Raw genomic sequence first — 15,117 nt, forward strand, 5'->3', positions numbered from 1 at the left:
AAGCAGTCAAAGCCGGAAAATTTGTAGTTTTTTAGTGTGGCAGGGTTCCTACCATGCTCCTCAAAGTTACATAGTGCCAGTGAAGGCGATACAGACCCCTCAGACCATGACAGAGGTTCATTAAACCTGTTGGAAGTTGATGTACCATCACAATGACTCTGGAAATATGATATTAAGGTGGAAAAGTTACGTAGTGTCGCTTTAAGGAGGCCAGATTACTGGGTGTTACGATTGATGAAACATTGTCTTGGGACACTCACATAAACAACATTGTAGCAAAAATGAGTAGAAGCCTCTCAATCATTAGAAGGAGTGCCTATTTTGTAACCAATACAATTATTAAACAAGTTATACAATCTCTGGTTTTGTCACATATTGATTACTGCCCAGTAATCTGGTCTAACGCCTCCAAACATGAAATATATAAGATCCAGTTTACCCAAAATAGAGCAGCGACTCGCTCTGCATAGCTCGTATAGATGTAGTGTGGAAGAAATGCATAATAAACTATCATGGATGAAAGTCAATGACAGACTAGCATGTAGCCTGATACTGTTTTTAAACAATATTTACACATGTCATACACCCTGTAGCGGAGCAGGCGGGGGGGCAGGGGGGGCGGCCGCCCCGGGCCCACTGCTCCGGGGGGGCCCACTCCGAAGAGGAAAAAAAAAAAGTGTTCTGAATAAAATAAGGAAAGTTGGACAGTATAACACTTGCGTTCATAAGGATAAAGTTGTTTAAAAAATAAAAATGAAAGAAATAGTCTCTTCTCCCCGTGTGTGTCTGCCTGTCATGCACGGGTTCGCACGCGCATCTGTTTAAGGCGGATTTATGGTTCCGCGTTACACCAACGCAGAAGCTACGGCGTAAGGTGCGCGTCGTCGCGTAACCTACGCCGTACCTATGCGTCGAGCCAGTTGTCGCATCAGAGCCTCATGCTGAGTTTCAGCAGCTGAAGTTGATTAAAAACTCTCTCCGGGCTGCATGGATGAGGCCAGACTACCAAACCTCACCTTGCTCTCTCAATCCAGAGGGACATCGCCGTTGATGAGAGCAAGTTTATTGTGACCAAAAAGACGAGTCATTAAGAAATCCAGTGCTGCGGTTGAGGTTGCCAGATCTGACATGTTCCAGCCCAAATGCAACGTAAAACCCACCGAAATAATGAAAAACCAGCCCGAATCTTACATTCTCTGTTAAAACTATAAATTATTAAATGCGTAATACATTTCATCTTCACATTACTAAATACCCTAAAAAAAAGTTCAGGCTCCAAACAAAAACTACAATAAAATGGAGCAGATTAAAGCAAATATATTATCAGTGAGTTTATTGTGTAAGTTTCTACTTTTCCATAATGTAAACTTTTTTTTGTTAATAATTTCTCCTAAATATTTAGTAAAAACCAGGAAAAGCAGACCAAATATATTTTTTTAGCCCAATTGGGCTGAAACCTGCCCAACCTGGCAACCTCACCTTGCTCTCAATCCAGAGGGACTTCGCCGCTGATGAGAGCAAAGTGATTGAAAGGTGAAGAACCGGCTGATGAGATAAAAAAAGTCGAAATTATGAGATAGAAAGTCGAAATGATGACTTTTTCTCATAATTAAGATTTACCGTGGGGATATTTTTATTTTTAAGGCTAAGATTTCATCTTATTTTTTTGTTTTACTGGCGGAAATGAGCTTCCATAGACATCACTGGATGTCATTTGATTTTTATCTCCAGCTTGATACTTATATCTTAAAGTCTGCATTAGGGTTATAATTAGGTTTGACATAATGACTGGTAAATCCATGGTGCTAGAACCTCATGTGATGGTTCTGACCGTGTCGCTGCTGCTGTTGGAATTGCGGTTGGTTGGGCCTGATCTGTGGCATTTTTAGCGATTATGTTCTAACGGGGATGTTTAGACCACAAGGGCCCATCTAGAATGCTTCGCCCCCCCTAGGCTGGGACCCCTGCTCCGCCCCTGCATACACCAAATGATCTCTTTGCTCAGTTGCTTCTTGCTAGTGATAGCCACAGCTATCATACTAGACATGAGAGGTGATTTCACCTGCCCAAACCTAAAACCATGCACTAAAAACAACAGTAATGTACAGGGCAGTTACTTACGGGAATAGACTTCCAGAAAATCTTATTTCAACTCGTGGCAGAGTTGAAGCTTCAAGAGGAGACTAAGAAAGGAAGTTCAAAAGAAACCGGTTGTTTTAGATTGTGTCTAATGGTTTTAGCTTATTGATTTAATTGAGTTAGGTGTTATATAAATAAACATATTTTCTTGTTCTGCATTTAATTTCAATTCTTAGTATTTTATTTTGCTGAGGTTTTGTGACGTTTCCGGTTGTTTTCACTATTTTTAAATTTTCTTCTATTGAAATACGTTTCTTTGTTTTTGTTTTTGTATTTGCCTCATTTAGTATGAACTTATTTATCTTTAGTTGGATTTATCTTTAATCTATCTGTTTTTGGTTGTTATTTTTTTTGTTTGTTTTTTTCACTTAGGAAAATTCATTTTCTTTTTTTTCATTGTTTTCTGCTTTTTATTATCTTTAGTTTTTATTTGTTTTTGTTTTTTTTGTCTTATTTTCTTTTTAGTTGTTGTTCTTTGTACTTGTTATCTACTTTGTTTTATTCTGTTTAACTAACATTTTATATTGTACTGTAAAAGTTTTATAGAAATGTATATTTGTACTGTTGGACCCCAGGAAGAATAGTTGCTGCTGAGGCAGCAACTAATGGGGATCTGAAATAAATAAATAAATACATCTTTTCCATCTTTATTCAAAAATATAAACTTGATTTCTACGTCTCATTGTTATTTTTTCCATTCCATATTTGTCATTTACAAGATCCTTCCATTTAGAATTAATTAAATGATCATCCTTTAACCAATTTCTTGTCATTTGTTTCATTAATGCTGCTCTTAAAACTAAAAACAAGTGAGTTTCTTTCCTCTTCATTTCTTCTGGTGTTTTTCCAAGTAATAACACCAGTGGATTTTTATCAAAAGAAACACAAAAAATATTCTCCAATTCTCTGACAGAGTTTTCACTAAATTCACTTCTAACTAAACACGACCAGAATACACGACTGTGGTGTTTTATCTGCTCCTGCATTTTCTACAACAATTTGAATTTAGATCACATTTGTACTTACTTTAAATTTGGGGTGTCCTAAAATATCGAATTAAAATCTTCCACGCAAACTCCTTCCAATAATTTGAATTAGTTGTTTCATAAATGTTTTTACACATTTGTTCCCAATCAACAGAAGAAATATTACAAAGAAGTTCATTCTCCCATCTTTGTTCTGTTTTTGATATGTGGAATAAAAGTGAGCTCAGAGTCAAAAATCCGGCCCAGATTTGTAAGTGATTTTGAGGATTTAAATCCTGTAACTTTGGTAAAAGTTTCTCTCTCTGGCCTTCAGGACCGATGAGTAAAACCTCCGTTTGTCCTGGTTGAGCTGTAGGAAGTTTGCTGCCATCCATCACTTCATGTCTAAAATACAGTTCAAAAGGGCAGCAATTGATATTATGGATTTATTCAAATTGGAAAAAATAAAGTTTACAATTAGGGGTTCATTAGAAAGTTCTTCTCCAGCTGGAAACCATTTATTACTTATTTAGAAAATGTGAGAGTATTTCCAAAGGACTGAGCTGATGTCTTTGTTTTTCTATCCCTAAGAATAGTAACAGAATCATTACTAATACATTGGTATATAACTCTGGGGTGATATATGACAACATTCCCACTCAAGTATTTACTAGTTTAACTTGTGACTATTACTGGAATTGCTAATCATTGATCTAAGAGCTAATTATTAATCTCTAGATAACCCATTTCATTTTCATTTTATTTTCTTATTTAAGTTTACATTCATTTCACTACTACTACTACTTTTTTGTTATGTCACTATATATATATATATATATATATATATAAATATAAATATATATATATATATATATATATATATTTTTTTTTTTAACTTTTATTATTATTATCATTTTTGTTTCTATTCCCAACGTGGATGACAACATGAGTTTGTGTTTTCTTCTGAGTCCTGATGAACTGGACGACATCATGGACTACGTTTACATCAGTCCAAATTCAGGTTATTGCTAATATTCCGGTTCCTGAAACATTGGGAATATTCCGTTTCCATGGTGATTCATCATTTATCTGGATCAAACCAGCGACGCACGGAGAACGTGATGACACAATTCCCGTCATTTCTGCTTCTTCTTCCTGGATCCAAATCCAAAACAAATGCTGCTTCAGCAACTTTTAGTAAATCTTCTATCCCGGTACTTTCTACCGTCTACAAATGCAGAAATGTTCATATCCTTCATTCCATTTATGAAGTGATTAGTCTCCTCCTGGTCTTGGTTTCTCCGTGTTTAGAAGAACTTCCTGGACTCAAAAGACCAGGATTCCTTGTGAACAGAGCATGAGCAGAAAACAGATTCCTGTTCCGTTTGATGGGGATATTCCGTTACGTTTACATGACCCAATATTCAGTTTTAAAAGGAGTAACCCAGGGCTCATATTGGGGTTTTTAAAAACCAGAATATGAGCATATTCTGGTTATTCAAAGGGGTTATTGGTGTTTACATGGCCGTGTAACCGGGTTATTGCTGATATTCAGGTTTTAAAAGGTTATTGATGCTGGAAACACAGTCAGTGCAGGCAGGTGGGAACTCCTCAAAGCTGCTGCTCAGGTTCCCGGCAGGGAAACTTCCACATCTTTTTAGGGCTCTGCTTTCTGCAGAAGGTTGATGAGTGGGCGAGGGAAAGCTGCTTGAACGGGACCTGCTGCAGGACTTTTCCTTCCTCTCACAGGAACCTGTGGTGGAGAGTTTTAGAGGACCAGAGGAAGGCGGAGCGTTGCTCGCTGGGATCGCCTTCATTCTGATAAAAGGCTCACATCCTTCTCCCAGGTTGGAGTCTTCTTCTTCACGCTGTTGTGTCTCTTCACTGCTGCTTTCAGCAGATTTAGGAGCAGGGACAGAAGGAATGTTAGTCTGAGAGCAGGAAGGTGCGGTGGGAGCAGACCAGGGTGGTTTTTTTACAAGTATATTTATTGATTTCAAAGGGTCAGACAATAGTGAATTAAATGACTTTACAGCAGTGGTTTTCAAATGTTTTCAGTCAGGCCCCCCTTGGGGAATTAGAAATATTTTAGAGCCCCCACCTAACGGTTCCCACCTAGATTGGTAGAATTAATTGTATATAATTGTACAAACATTACTCTACTAATAATAAGATACAAAACCCAACTATCATTTTATATTGTATTATTAATTGAACATGAACAAAAGTGCTTGTATTGGCAAATGATTCGGTGACACTGTGAAATAATTAGAATAATAAAATAAAAATAATAATAATGATAACAATAATAATATAACTTTATTTGTATAGCACTTTTCAATACAAATACCAACCAACAATTATGATACTAACAATAATAAGTATTAATTGAAACTAGGCCTTCTTCCCTGAGTATTAATTTTATGAACATATATTAATAGACATGAACTCCTATTTGTACTGCAGGTTGTAAATAATCACATGACTATTCCGTTCCTATTCCACACTCTATCAGTGACTTGTGTGTGCTTGTTTCCCTTGCAGATCTTCTCAAACCAGCTGTTGTCTCTTGATATTCTCCAAATATCTGACTTTCCTCTCCTTTGTTTTGTAAAGATCTTCTTTGAGGTTTATTTTCCCCGTCATTGATCTCCACTTGTCGCTAGACTCCATCCCAATCCTGCATTGACCCGGCGGGACCCGATCCCAATGCAGCCGTCTGGTTTCCAGCTCCGCTCCGTCTTCCGCCCCCCCTGCAGTACCTCCACGCCCCACTAGGGGGGCACACCCCCCCTGCAGTACCTCCACGCCCCACTAGGGGGGCACCCCCCCTGCAGTACCTCCACGCCCCACTAGGGGGGCATTACATCAATATGCACCCTTTTTTAGACGAGGGTTTTTGACGAGGGGAGAGGTGGAGGTTGGTGGAGCCACCTGCTTCACCGTCGTCTGTTTGGTTCATTTTAATCTGCAGATAAAAACAGATGAGACTGTTGTTTTATTTGACACTAAACTCATGACATCTGGAAATAATTTTAAAGTTACACCTGAAATCACAACAAGACTGTAAAAATATGAGAGTTTATGGAAACTGACATGTAAAACCATGGTGGCTCTAATGAATGTGAGCAGGTAAATAATGATGAGTGAGCAGAGGTGCGTGCAGCGTCCCAGCATGCACCTCTGCTCACACTGAACTGGCTGCTCTGTCTGATGCTGAAGCTGCTTCTGGGTCTGGTATCAAACCCGTCCTTCCTGATGAGGAACCTGGGTTTCTTCCTGAAGCTCATGTTCAATCCAGAGCCAACGCTTTAGCTGCCATGGTTGAGGATGCTGGAAACCAGCCTGGAGTTCAACACCTTCCTCCAGAGATCTGATCAAGAATGACTGAATCTCCTCCTGAACAACATCAGTCAATACTTGGAACATTCAGTCAAGTCTCTCTGTCATTCTGGGAACTGTGGGCACCATTCAACCCCAGACGTCTGGATGAGAGAAGAACTAGCAGAGAACCCAGAACTGGACCAGGAAGACTGTTCTACTTTTCTGAATCTCTACGAGGCTGCTGGACCACAGAGATCTCAGCTGGTAATGAAACACTGATTGGTCCAGGACGGCTGATGGATGAAAGCCTGGATTCTTCTCAGTCACGGAGCTTTTGGACAGTTTGACGTTAAGGACATTTATTGGAGGAACTCAGGTCCATTTAATGTTGATGTTCTCCCCTCAGTTCTGTCCCGGTTTGGAGTTCATGTCCCAGTTTTGGTGTTTAGGTTCCTGTTTTATTTTGAAACCCTGTGTCCTCGTGTTTCAGTTTTGTCTTGACTTCCCTTGTTCAGAGACTCACATGAAATGATAAGTTTACATATTTATGCTCATAAACAAGGAGAGTTCTGCAGAGTTCGTAACCTGGATGAACCAATACGACGACTATTCCATCAACTGAACCTCTTTATGATGAAATAACTGCACAAACATTTCATTTTTATGAAAAATACAGTCCTGTTTGTATATTATTATATTATCACTGCAGTTATTAGATTTTAAAATACTTGATTTCTTCTACTAGACCAGCGGTCGGCAACCCAAAATGTTTTAGATCCATATTGGACCAAAAACACAAAAACTAATATGTCTGGAGCCGCAAAAAATGAAAAGTCTTGTATCAGAATTAGAATGAAGAAACACATGCTGCATGTTTCTATATTAGTTAGAACTGGGGGAGATTTATTTATTCATTATGCACTTCCAGAAAAAAGTGGAAATGTCGAGAAAAAAGTGGAAATGTCGAGAAAAAAGTCAAAATATTGAGAAAAAGTGGAAATGTTGAGAAAAAAGTGGAAATGTTGAGGAAAAAGTCAAAATGTCGAGAAAAAAAGTCAAAATTTCGTGAAAAAGTCGAAATGTCAAGAAAAAAGTCCAAATTAAAAAGGAAAGGAAAAAGGGAGAAGAAAAGAGAAAAAAAGCAAAAAAAGAATAAAAAAAAGAAAACAAAAAAGCAAAATAAAGAAAAAAGAGAAAAAAGGAAAAAAGAAGAAAAAAAAGGAAAAAAAAATTAAAAAATAAAAGGTGAAACATTTTAGAAAAAGCTCCAGGAGCCTCTAGGGCGGCGCTAAAGAGCCACATGCAGCTCTAGAGCCGCGGGTTGCCGACCCCTGTACTAGACCAATAATGTGTTAACTTATTATATTATTGGTTGAAAAACTTAATTCCATTCTTGTTTGTTCCTGTTTGTGTTCCGTGTGAAACGGCCACATGGACGAGGTTCTTGGTGGATTTTCCATTCTGGGTTCCTTCACAGTTCAGAGCTGCAGTGGAGCAGCTGTGTGTCTGAACATCCTGGAAGGCCGTCAGCTGGAATACTCCTTTATTTGTGGACACGTGAACACCAGCACTGGTCTACAACACACATCTGGATCCTCTGATCCTGCAGCCTGTCATCATCCTCCTCTCACAGCTTTACTGGGGAAAGCAGCCGCTGAGAAGCTGCAGCTTCACTGGAAACACTGGATCTTTGATAGACACTGGTTTTAGTAGAAAACTGCTGGAAGCAGCAGGACTGACTCCAACCTCCACTCACCTGAGAGTCTGCAGCTGGTAGTGTGGACTCTGCAGCAGAGCAGACAGCTGCTGCACACCTGCAGCATCCAGGACGTTCTTCCTCAGGTCCAGATGCTTCAGGTGGGAGGGGTTGGACTTCAGAGCTGAGACCAGAGAAGAACAGCTGATACCTGACAACCAGCAGCGCTCCAACCTGAACAAAGACACCAGATAAGAAGAACCAGATCAGTCTGATGGTCAGTGTGGATCAGCAGGAGATCAGTCTGATGGTCAGTGTGGATCAGCAGGAGATCAGTCTGATGGTCAGTGTGGATCAGCAGGAGATCAGTCTGATGGTCAGTGTGGATCAGCAGGAGATCAGTCTGATCTGCAGGTTAGTGTCAACACAACTTTATCATCACATTCATCTGAACACAAAACTAAAACATGTCTGACCTCAGAGTCTCCAGTCTGCAGTCTGGACTCTCCAGGAAACCACACAGATGTTTCACTCCTGAATCCTGCAGGTAGTTGCTGCTCAGGTCCAGATGTTTCAGATGTTTCAGGTGGGAGGGGTTGGACTTCAGAACTGAGACCAGAGAAGAACAGCTGATCTCTGACATCCTGCATTCCTCCAACCTGCATGAAGAATAAAAGATGTGAGCTGAACCTCCAGGGTGCAGGTTCCAACAGAACCAGTGAAAAAGATCTTCATCAATATTCATGACATCATGCTGCTGCTCCAATAAAGACGTAGTGACTTCAGCTCTGCAGCTCTGCAGCTCCACCAGTGGATCATCCATACAAACTCATGTTGTGTTGGAATATCTCAGTCGGTACAAACGTTAGAATCTCAGTGTTTGGATCAGTTGAAACATGTTGGACAGATGAAGATGAAGATGTTTGTAGACGATGCTGCACGATCTCTGCACAAACAAACATTCTGCTGCTCAGGTTCAGTTCATGTTGGGATGGAATGAAGGCGTGTTTGTTGAGGGAACATCGTTCACCACTCTGTACTGCACACTTGTGCTCCACGGAGAGGAAAGCAGCCTGCAGACACTTCAGCTGGTTTCTAATGATGTCAGGAGCAGATGAGTCCAGAGACCAGGATGGTTCAGAGCAGCTCAGGTGTTTGTGGCTGCAGAACTCACAACTGTTACAACTTCAGTCAAAGAACAAACCTCAGAGTCTCCAGTCTGCAGTCTGGACCACCCAGGAAACCACACAGCTGCTTCACATCTGAATCCTGCAGGTGGTTCTCACTCAGGTCCAGATGTTCCAGATCAGACGGGTTGGACTCCAGAACTGAGACCAGATCATCACATCTGATCTCTGACAAACTGCAGCGCTCCCACCTGGAGAAAGAATAAAACACAGATAAACATCTAGATGAGTGTTTTCTCCTCCTCCGTTCAGGGGGGGGTGGTGGGCAACACTGGAGCTTCACAGTCACAAGGTTCCTGGTCCAAATCCTGGCCCGGTTCTTTCTGCCTGGTGTTTCCAGGATCTTCCCTCACGTTCACTCAGAAACTCCACAGTTCAGAAACACGTCTGTCAGGATTCTTGAAGCTTCCACATCAAACGCAGGACGGAGATACCGGGTCGTCTCTTTGATCAGATGATCATTTTTAACGACAGCCAACAAAGTACTACGTTTACTTTCAGGAATGTGGTAACAAAGTATTATAGAATAGTGGTGAGTACTCTGATTACTATCGGGGGATCATGGAGACTGAATGGACTTGGGAATGCAGGACTGGAATTTTACTGGTTCTGTTGCTGCCGTCAAATTCAACATTCATCAATGTTTTGGTATTTCTATCAGAATTATTATCATTATTTCCTCATATTTCTGCTAATAATGGATGAAACACAAATGACAGACTCATCCCAATCAAACAGAAGTGATTGTACGAGGAGAAGAGGTTCTGGAGAACTCCATACAGGACCTGCATCATCCCACTGGTAGTAATAAGAGTATTAAACTATTCAACAATATTCCTGAAAGTAAACCAAGTACTTTGTTGTTCAAAACTACATTTGACTCTCTCAGCTGATTATACGTCTTACTTTTAGCTCGGCGGAGTCACAGATGTGACTTCTTTTACAGTGTTTGGAGCATGTTCATGAAGGAAAGCAGCAGTTTTGTCTTGTTGATTGTGAGATGTGATATCTGACATAACGATGCTGAACATCTTCTGCTCCAGGATCTGGTGTGGACTGTCTGAGGGAGCAGCAGCAGGAAGAGCTGCTGGTCCTTTCACTGGATCACAACTGTATCTACTTATTACAGATAACATGTATTTTCATGGAATAAAGGTTGGGATGATCAGAGTGGTGTTGATTGACAGACTAATGTTACTTCCTGTTGCTTCTTTCCTCCTGCTGCTCTCTGCAGCCTCTGCTGCTCCTCCCTCCACAGACGCCACACGTGTTAAAGGCTGATGGGAAAACCTGCGTGGTGCTGGTTCTGGCGTGGAGACCAGTTTATCAACGAGCGTTTGTCTCCGTTCCTCCAGAACCAGGACAACAACGGCTGCAGGAAGCTTCTGAACGTCACTCATGAGTTCTGGACGGTGGGCGACGAGGGCCAAACGCACTGCAACGGCCTAACGCGTCTCAGTTAAGGAAAACGGCTTCAAGTACAGAAACGATTCAAACTCACAAACTCAAAACCAGGTACAAAAAGAGGAACGTGGTGCAAATGAAAAAACGTGCTGCAAAAAACAAAGACAAATGCAGCATCATCAAACGTAAAATATGATGTAAATAGAAACGATGCAAAGCACAAAACGATATAAAACAAGAAACCCTCTTCAAAAGAAAAACTCTTCATAACCGGTCACTACAACCGGGAGTGCTGTAACGTTAACTGGTGCTTTATGTCAATCTCTAATCATGATCTTATCCTATTAATATTATGTGCAGCCTTGTATCGTCTGGTGTAAAATATAATAAAGAAACGTGTCGTAATGTGCAGCGTTGTACAGTGATATAAACATCACATTAGCGTTCCCGCTGTATGTTTAAACCATGGATGTAAACACTGTGGTTCAGTCGGCTGTTCGGTCTCTGTTACGCCGAGAGCGCCCCCTGCAGGTTTGGAGCATTTCCGGTGATGAAGCATTTTGACCATTTGGCCCCCCTGCAGGGACACAACGACGCCTTGCAGATTGCTCAAGCCCCCCTTATGCTCATAGACATGCGGGTTCCAGTTCCTGGGGACCCCTGCCGGGACATTGTCACGCAAGGTCCGGCGTTCTGCATCCCTGCCGAGACTTCCAGCCCCCACAGAGACAAAGAACATATACGGACTTCCTGATCCCTCAGGGGTGGTCCTAAAGCTAAAAGTCCCACCTCTCTCACTGGGCTGGTATTCCTGAAACTTCTTGTATAAAAATCTGATTACAACGTCACTCGAGGTCAGCATTTCTACCAGACCTCTGGTCTGTGCAGACGTGCTCACCGCCGGCTCAATAAAACCTCATAAAAAAATCACAAAGCGGACTTCTGAACTGGTTTGATAATATTCTTCAACAATTTGGTGCCGTTGACCCGGATGACAATAGACCTTCGATGGAAACTCCTGTTCCAGAACAACGGCGCAATCAGCGACTCTATCTAAAATTTTAGAGGTTAAGGGATCCACTTACAAAATCCCAAATTATTGTTGCTGAGTTGTTGTCGAAAGTCTGTGAATTGGAGTGCCCGAGAATGGTTGACGTCATCCTGAGATTTTAGGTAAGTCCGCTGTGTGGTTGTGAAGGTTATTTTTATTATTTTGTGTTATTGGGAACGTTATTGTAGAGATGTTTTTAGGAACGCTGGCAATTTCATAACACTTGAATTTGATTGTGTTGTGAGAATGTTCTGCTTCTCCTGCCTTAAGAATCTGACTCGCTCTTCTAAAAAAAGGTTTAATATCTCGGGTAACATTAAAGAGAGAAATGGCCAAGAGCGCCATGGTTGGTCTGGTACCAATAAAAAGATAGTCCAGGGGGACTATTCTTATGCATATGCAGGACGTGGGGTCCGTAAGTGTTGGAACACTGATATATTTGTGAGAAATAGACATACTGTATGTAGAGAAACTGTTTTATTTTATAAGTCGGGATGACACGCTCTCCCAAAATGAGGTATATTTCATTTCTGCAAGAATCGACTTGCTCTTCTTGCACCAACAGGAATGATTTGTATGCTCTGTCAAGTGAAGTTTTTCAGTTCTTTAAATACATGTATGGTAATCACGGTACCGATAGTTTTATTTGTTAGTTTTGTTTGTTACTCAGTTAGTATTAAATATTGTTAAAATAACTAAAAAGCACTTCAAACTCCCTCAGATTTTTGGAGGGATGAAGGTAGACGCCGTAATGCAGAATCTCAAATAGCTTCGCTTACTGATCAAAATAAAAAGCTGATGGCTAGAAGGATTTAAAAACACAACGCAGACAAAAATGAAATTAGAGAACCAGTTAAATGATAAAATCAAAACCTTTATCCGATGAAACAGATTAAAGAATCAAGTGACGATGACACTTCTGATGACGACTAGATTTTACAAAAATCTGTTGTCTACAAAATTTGGAGCCGAAAGAGAACTAAAATAATAGTAAGAGAATTTAAATAAATACACAAAAATGACTAGAGGAAACAGCTGTTAAACTAATAACTTTGTCACATGATTTGAAAGGCAAAGTACTTGATGCGCAAAGTACTTGATGCTTGTAGAATTCCCTTTAATCCCACAGCTGTTGCCAAAATCACACCGAGCAAGCTCAGACCTTTTATGTCACGAGATCAGGTTGATGGATTCCCTCCAGGGTACATGCAAAATATATATTTGCTAATTGCCCTCAAACAAAGGGTAGGGCTGGATAACGCAAAAAAAAGAATCTGAAATGTATGAAAATACTAATGTCTTTTTCAAAAGTGTTGTCTACACAGGTTGAGCGCTGAGAGGAGGTGGAGAGGAGCCAGCCAATGATTATTCACACCAATCCACATGTCACACACGTCTCAAACAAAGAAAATGGGAACGGCTCCCATTGTGGTGAGGCAAATCAGAGCATCCCAATTTACATAATCTTATCCTGCCTATGGTACCTTCATAATTTAATTGCATGGAAATCTGTCTGTGGCCTACTATAACGTCTCTGAATGCATGTATAACTAATCTCTAACTAGAGGTGTCAAGTAACGAAGTACAAATACCTCATTACCTTACTTAAGTAGAACCTTTGGTTGTGTATGCTTCACTGGAGTAATTATTTTTCAGACGGTTTTTTACTTTTACTCCTTACATTTTCACGCAATTATCTTTACTTTTTACTCCTTACGTTTTGAAAACAGCCTTACTCTATTTCATTTCGGCCTTTAAAAAAACTATCCAGTTAAATTGTGCCATCCGGATAGAGTGAATTTGGTTGTGGTTGGATGAGAAGTATAAACATATTTGGTTTGTACGTGTCTGGTCTCTGAAACACATGTTAATGCTCAATAATGCACATATATGGTTCTTTAATATATTTGCATTATACTAAGATGCATTCATTTTCAATGGCTTTTAGCCTTAATGGTTTTTCCCCGCTTATATTACTTTTACTTTTATACTTTAAGTACTTTTGAAACCAGTACTTTATACTTTTACTTGAGAAAAAAATTAAAAAAATAAATAAATAAATTTTGAGTTGATACTTCAACTTCTAAAATACTTCAACTTCTACAGGAGTATTTTTAAACTCTAACATCTACACTTCTACCTGAGTAATGAATGAGAATACTTTTGACACCTCTGTCTTTAACACTCGTCCTGACCTTTCCTGTTTTCTTCACTGACGGCTCTGCTTATAAAAATGGAATACCATACGCAGGTTATACAATTTGTGATAATTCTTAATTGTTGAAAGCGCCCTCCTCCTCCAGCTCCACCCAAGTAGATGAAACTATATACTGATCAAAAGGTAAAACTGTTACAATCTATACAGATTCCAGAGATGCTTTTGGTTGTGTATATTGTATTTTATAGATTTTATATATATTGTGGGCGAACCGAGCATTTATCTCATCCTCGGAGATAAATGTGGTTAATTGATTGGTGAACTGTTACAAGCCTGTCAACTACCTTCATCTATTGCTTTGTTAAATGTGAAGCCCACACCCAGTCCAACCCTGTTTTCACTAGGCAATGCTTCAGCTGACCATGCAGCAAAAGAAACTGCCAAATTTGGCTTACCTGTCTATGTAATACCCGCTAACGACCTGGTTTCTCCTAATGATGTAGCTCTCCTACAAGAAGACTACTGAGGTGAAGAAAAAAACGGATTGTAGCATTCCCATGGTTGTAAAAATGTAAATAATTTGTGGGTCAGCAACGACGGCCGCGTTGTTGCACCCACATCCTTGTACACGTGAATAGTTGATCACAGTTGGCAATCACAGATGAGAAAAAGGGGGAATGTGTCAGATAGTGTTGAAAGACTGATAAGCTCCAAGATTTGCATCCTATAAAAATATTGCAAACATTATCAACACTCCCCCCCACCGTGACTTTTTTTGAAGCTCTGCAAATAGACATTATGTGAGGGATATGAAATTATTCTTGTATGAAAATGTTCATGTATGAAAATGTTTTTGTATGTGCAGAGAATTTTAAACTGGACTTAAATGGACAATGTTGACACCTGTTAACACCCATTAGGAAGCACAAAACTCACGCCCCATGAAAGGATTATGGGTAGACCTATGACCATACAAAGCAATTCAGTTCTGTATATATGAAGAAGATGGACTTCCATGCCATGGATGAATCCATGATATCATTCTGTTGTACTCTAAACTTCTGCTGTTCAGTCAATCCACAGAAAAGTAAAAGCTGTCCAGTCTCTTCTTAGTGGCAAACCATGCCACAACCCGGAGACTGGGTTTGTGTCGGAGAGGGCCTCGGTGGTCCAGGGCTCAGCACGTCCTGCAC

The 15,117-nt window shown here is 40.2% G+C and overlaps 1 protein-coding gene across 2 annotated transcripts in view; it reads right to left on the reverse strand.

The window, feature by feature from the left end:
• Positions 1-5,404: 5,404 nt before the first annotated feature.
• The window catches only part of LOC133423113 (NACHT, LRR and PYD domains-containing protein 14-like), a 485,953-nt gene continuing 476,240 nt past the window's right edge, over positions 5,405-15,117 (reverse strand). Inside the window, exons 15-19 of one of the 2 annotated variants that reach the window (XR_009770796.1) lie at positions 9,329-9,502; positions 8,601-8,783; positions 8,185-8,358; positions 5,945-6,072; positions 5,405-5,906 (exon numbers count right to left, since the gene is read on the reverse strand). Coding sequence is in view for 1 of the 2 variants with exons in the window: in XM_061713249.1 (XP_061569233.1) it covers positions 6,063-6,072; positions 8,185-8,358; positions 8,601-8,783; positions 9,329-9,502 (541 nt within the window). In the remaining variant the exon portion in view is untranslated. Of the gene's footprint in view, positions 6,073-8,184; positions 8,359-8,600; positions 8,784-9,328; positions 9,503-15,117 lie in introns of both variants that reach the window. The other variant, XM_061713249.1, reaches the window with a different exon arrangement.

Source organism: Cololabis saira, chromosome 22, assembly GCF_033807715.1.
Source record: "Cololabis saira isolate AMF1-May2022 chromosome 22, fColSai1.1, whole genome shotgun sequence".
In the NCBI taxonomy this organism is placed as follows: domain Eukaryota; kingdom Metazoa; phylum Chordata; class Actinopteri; order Beloniformes; family Belonidae; genus Cololabis; species Cololabis saira.